Source organism: Lupinus angustifolius, chromosome LG13, assembly GCF_001865875.1.
Source record: "Lupinus angustifolius cultivar Tanjil chromosome LG13, LupAngTanjil_v1.0, whole genome shotgun sequence".
Classification (NCBI taxonomy): Eukaryota; Viridiplantae; Streptophyta; class Magnoliopsida; order Fabales; family Fabaceae; genus Lupinus; species Lupinus angustifolius.
The window spans coordinates 9,358,732-9,364,096 of record NC_032021.1 but is presented as its reverse complement, the minus strand read 5'-3'; the positions used below and the strand labels follow the sequence as shown (position 1 = coordinate 9,364,096).

At 34.9% G+C, this 5,365-nt stretch overlaps 1 protein-coding gene across 1 annotated transcript; it reads right to left on the bottom strand.

Annotated features, from left to right (window-relative positions):
* Window positions 710-4,824, bottom strand: LOC109363441 (mitochondrial import inner membrane translocase subunit PAM16 like 2-like). The gene is made up of 4 exons (XM_019609704.1): window positions 4,586-4,824; window positions 4,146-4,233; window positions 1,012-1,145; window positions 710-937 (listed from the first exon to the last, which is right to left on the bottom strand). The coding sequence occupies exons 1-4, from the start codon at window positions 4,586-4,588 to the stop codon at window positions 812-814; spliced, it is 351 nt and encodes a 116-aa protein (XP_019465249.1). The 5' UTR covers window positions 4,589-4,824; the 3' UTR covers window positions 710-811.

Genomic DNA, 5,365 nt, shown 5'->3' with positions numbered 1-5,365 from the left:
TAGAATTTCTTAGAATGACACTTGTTGGGAGAAACAATTAAGCACACCAAAAGAGATCAGTTCATTACCCATAAGGTGAGTGAATACTATTAGTAGTACAAAAAAAACAACAACACGAAGATATGGCTGACCATAAAAAATTGATTAGGAAATGTGCAACAAGATAGACCGTAGTATAGCCAAAAAGAAAATGGATACTTCCAAACGAGGAAAATAATCCTCAAATTGTTAATACATAATTTAAACCCATAACCATGAACAAATTTCACTCATGGGAATAATCTACTCCACCTAGAATGAGGTTTCACGAGAGTAAATACATGCAACCTTATCTTCAAAAGTGGAGAAGTTATTACCAAAAGTTGAACCCATGACCTCTTGAACACTGGGCGCTAAAGGGATAAAAATATTCTGACACTGAATCTAATAAAATACATAAAGATCACAGCCAACATAATAATCTAAAACCTTACTGCAAAAATAAACCCAGCTCAAGCAATTATTTCCTTCGAAACTCAACCTCATTATAACTTTCTCATTTTGAACACCATCATGTAATAACATGGCTTCATGGACCAACAAAATAAAAACAAATAAATAATATAGCTTCTGTTCTTTAAATAGCCTTTCACTATTTGCAATCAAACCCTAACCAATTACAAAATATAAAAAAATCATCTTACTAGAATTTTCAGTTTCCCAAAACTTATGATTGCACAAATAGTGTACAACTCAGATCAATTTGGATACCCATCTAGCCAAAATGACTATGTAAGGGTTATGACTATCAAGAAGGAACAAAGATAAGATCTCAACTATGGGGGGTAGTACCTTGATCCTTAGCTTGATTCTCTAGACATTCCTTAGCGCGATGAACTTTGGACTGGAGATAAAAATTCCCATTCTTGGCATTATTCTCAAACAAGGTGTTGTATTTCTGCATTGAAGAAGTATGTATGAGAAAATATTGTAACACATGGGTCATAACTATAATGCAAATGATAGACTAACCCTCATAATCTCTTCCCAAGGAGTTTCCTCAGTCACACCAAGAATCTGTCGAGCCTCTTGCTCTGTCATGACTTTGCTGGCTCTTCGGAGAGTATTTTGTATTGTCTCTTGTGCAACACCGTTTTTTGAGGCATCTGGAACAACATAGTTGTAATGAAAATGGCAGGATTTTAGGGTATAAATATATATAAATTGGCTAAGGCACAATATGAGAAAGATCAAGTCAAGAAACAAGATGAAACTCTTAATTGTTGTCTATCCACTTAACCTCTAAAGTAGTAGAAAAGAAAAAGACCAAAATCCTTAACCCTTTCTTGATTAGTGAAAAACAAATGGTACACATAAGTTAACATTATTTTTGTTGAGTACTTGTTTGTGTATGTCGAATAGTAAAAGAGAATGGCTCAATGTATGAAGCTCCCACTTAGTGGGGTCTGGGGAAGGTAGATATACGCAGCTTTACTCCTGCAAGTGGAGAGGTTGTTTCCAGGATTTGAACATGTGACCTCACATATCAAATAGTACAAAATTTCTAACCTTGTGCATTTGTCATAAAAAAGGTAACAACACAAAAAGTTGTCCAATGACTCAACCACTTGTGTTCTACTGTTTTCTTTGTATTGCCGTCAATATGCATCAAACACACCCTAAGGACCTCACTCAACTTAACTGAAAGGAAGAGTGAAGAATAAATGCTTAGTAGTAGATGTGGAGACTGAATGTATGCTCTTGAGACCAAGGGGGACCACTTTAGTGGATTGAAGAATAAAGGGGTCGATAATAATGTCAAAATTTTATCGAAGTACAAGTAGGATAGAGAAGTGAAAAGGTGCTTCAAATATATTGTGACCTTAATATGCCCATGAAATTGAAGAGAAAGTTTTACTAAACTGCAGTAAGACCTGCAATGTGATATGGATCATAATGATGGACAGTGAACAGCCATAATGAGAAAAAGATCAAGGCCGAAATGAGAATGTTATGATGGTTAATGGGAAAACTAGGATGGATACAGGTAGGAATTAGATCGTAAGACACAAAGTTGGAGTGGTTTCCACAGCACAAATATTTATGGAAAAGCTCTTTAAGATGGTTTGCTCATGTAAAACAATGACCAATAAATTACACAGACATTGGGAAAAATTGATGTTTCATACTATAAATCTATAATCCTCTAAAGACAGGTAGCAGAAATTCTTATGTGATCTATGAGTAGTACACTACTCCAGGGTAAAAATAACATGACACATGGCACCACATAAGACATAACAACACAAGCCATTGAATTGAAACTTGAAAGTAAATAAATTTAGTCTGGACAGTTACAAAAGTGTATGCAAGAAATCTTCCAGGTAGGAGACCCGAAAAGACATTGATAGAGACTACTACTTATTTAAGGAAAATGAAGCTTCATGAGTATGTAATACAGAATTGAGCATATTGGCTTTTAGTACAAACCATGTAACCAACTCCACTTAATGCAAACAAGGTTCGCCAATTTCATTGATATTGTCATATCAGAGAACAATTGATTAAGAGAAAGAAGATAAGTACAAAGGTGGAGGAGAAATTAGTCCTTAAAAAGGTATGGTGCGGAGCAACATATTCTCAATTAACCTTTCTAGACTTGATAAAAATGGAAAGCGTGATACATGAGGCTTGTGAAAAAATACTTTAGACAAAAATGTAATGATCAACAAGTTGAATATAAAGCATGTAATCCTTATCATGAGATCTTCTAGAATATGCTATTCAACCCCGAGAAAGTAGGATTTCATTCAATAGTGTCTGAATATGAGCAATTAGGAATACACATACCACATACAAAATAATGCAACCTAAAATTTGACTCTGAACATATCCCTCATATTGATTCACATTTCAACTTTATCAAATTTATTCCCCTAATAAAAGGATTGCTTTTCTGGCTAAGCAGTCAATAGTTCCCAATAGAGGCACTATCGGCTCGGAGCAGAGCGGGGAGGAGCTCTCTGCGACGGAAATCACAATCGTGTCGCATTTCCTAGTCAGGTTTCGCATTAATTTGCAGCCTGTTGCAGGTGCAGCAGGGGTTAAAGGTCAAATCCCAAAAATACCACCACTTAAATTTGTAGGCCCTCTTCTTGCAGAAATTGTGTTATACAGGACTACTGGTCCTGGACACATCTAAACCATTAATGTTGCATTTATGAGTTAAAGTTTTATGGGTATTTGTTAAATCGATGGCTTAGATGTGATCAGAACCATTGATCCTAGGCCACACAATAATTACTCCTTTTTTGTCCATTTAGGTCATTTTGCCTAAGCCAAACTCTATTTTGAAAAGGTTTCCCAAAAAGACCACCAACTTAATATTTGATTCTGAACTGAGGACTCAAACCCATCACATAACATTTACCTTCACCCAGCGATGATGACTTGATTTCCGGCAGCTTCTCCTATTTCCAGTGATTACTACTGGCGATTCTTGATCCTTTTTTATCTCCTCTCTTCTTCCTTTTTCTTCAAACTCTTATCTCCTCTGCTCATCTTAGAAGCCATAGCATTATCTCAGCCGCCATGTCAGCGACCAAACCCCCAGAACAATTCATCCCCAGCTGCCTCTGGATTAAACCATCTTAGGGCTTAAAGTGTTAGTAAACCTCTTTTTGCTTGGATTTGAATTATGACAGTTATTTTGAGCTATACTTTTTATGACTTATGTTGGATTTGAGTTATGCTTATAATTCTGTGTATTTATTTTATTTTCAAGCATATGTGCGTGGTTTAAATTCTTTATGTTGTTTCCTATGTGTCAATAGTGGCCATGCTATCCCATTTCTGGGTCAGCCAATCCGCTCAGCTATTTGGGATTGACTACTTAGTTTTCTGTATAGTCCACGAAATCCCACCCTACCCCTCTGGTAGAAAAAAAATCATAACCACCATAAGTCTTTAGGAACCAAACTACATCCTTGGCATGGTGTATAAACCGAAAATATGGCAATTAAGTGATATAACAATTTTGAGTTGAGAAATAGTTGAAGCAAAAATTGCATATGGTATATATCCAAGGAAATAAACAATTGAATAATCAAAACAGGCGATATAAAAAATCACTGGAATGAATAGTAAATGAGCATGAAGTTACTTACTTGCAAGCGCTTGACGATATGCCTGAACAACTGCTCTTGCCAGGATTCCCCCACCCATCACAATCAAGTTCGCAAGAATCTTTGAAGCCTGCATAAAACGTTTGAGTTAATTTCAATATCCTAGCTAGAAACAGTGAACTTTCCAAAACATGAATGAAAGAAAGATCATTTACAAATTACAACTTTTGGATATTAAAAAATTAACACAACAATCACAGAAAAACAAACATTTTTTTCCTTCCAGGATCAGTATAGGTTTTGCAAAACAATACATTATTATAAAACACCCTCTTAGGCTTTGAATACCTGAAAATAACTCAATTAAAATTCCTAAACAGTGGGGAAAATCCTAGGGAATAATTTCCATTTTTATTTATGCTTAGAAGCTAAACAATGAAAACAGTGAATAGAAACAGATAAGAAAGGCACATATGAAGTACCATAGCTTGAGAATCAACAAAATGAACTCTTGTAATAAAACAGGTTGGATTTTTATTGTTGAAGAATGAGAAATTTTAGGGTTGAGTGACCCCAAAATGAGAAATCGGGCACTGAGTTGGTTTTGTGGGATTGTGCTACAAAAAACAACAGATTTAAAATGACGGGAGTAGGAAGAAGGAAATGTTTAGAGAAGGAAAGTAAGGAGATGCTAACAGAGGCTAGGGTTCCAATTCGGATTTCTTGAGCTTGTGTGTGCCATCGAATCTAAGACAATTAAACCATTCATTCAATATGTTTGAATGTGTGTCTATTTAATTTTTTACAAAGTAATAATATCTTTTTAGTTAAAAATATTATTGATTTTCTCATATTTTTTAATAAATATAATTTTATATGTTAAATTATATATTTATAATCATATGTAATGTTAAGAAGACTTTATCCAAAAGATGTATATATTATATTCAATAGGTCTAGGTTCAGGTTCAAATACTAATTCGATTAATATATGAGATCTCGTCTAGAGCCGAGTTCAAGTTCAAAAAAATGATTCAACCAACATTTATGATTGAGTAAGGGGAAAGTCATATCCGCCCAACCTTGTCCATGCTCACTAGGAATGGTAACATAACGAGTCGTGATTGGTTATGTGCTTACCCAAACTTGAAACCAAAATTCGAAACCCAAATTAAGTGATGTTGAAAACAATGATATCATCTCTGAATCTGTCGAGTTTCAGGTAACCCAAACCCGATGAAAACTCGCCCGAAACATATATT

Coding starts and splice junctions, on each gene's coding strand:
- LOC109363441 (XM_019609704.1), bottom strand. Junction 1,146..4,145: donor ATATCGTCAAGCGCTTGCAA/GTAAGTAACTTC, acceptor ATGTTGTTCCAG/ATGCCTCAAAAAACGGTGTT. Junction 938..1,011: donor CTTGGGAAGAGATTATGAGG/GTTAGTCTATCA, acceptor TCTTCAATGCAG/AAATACAACACCTTGTTTGA.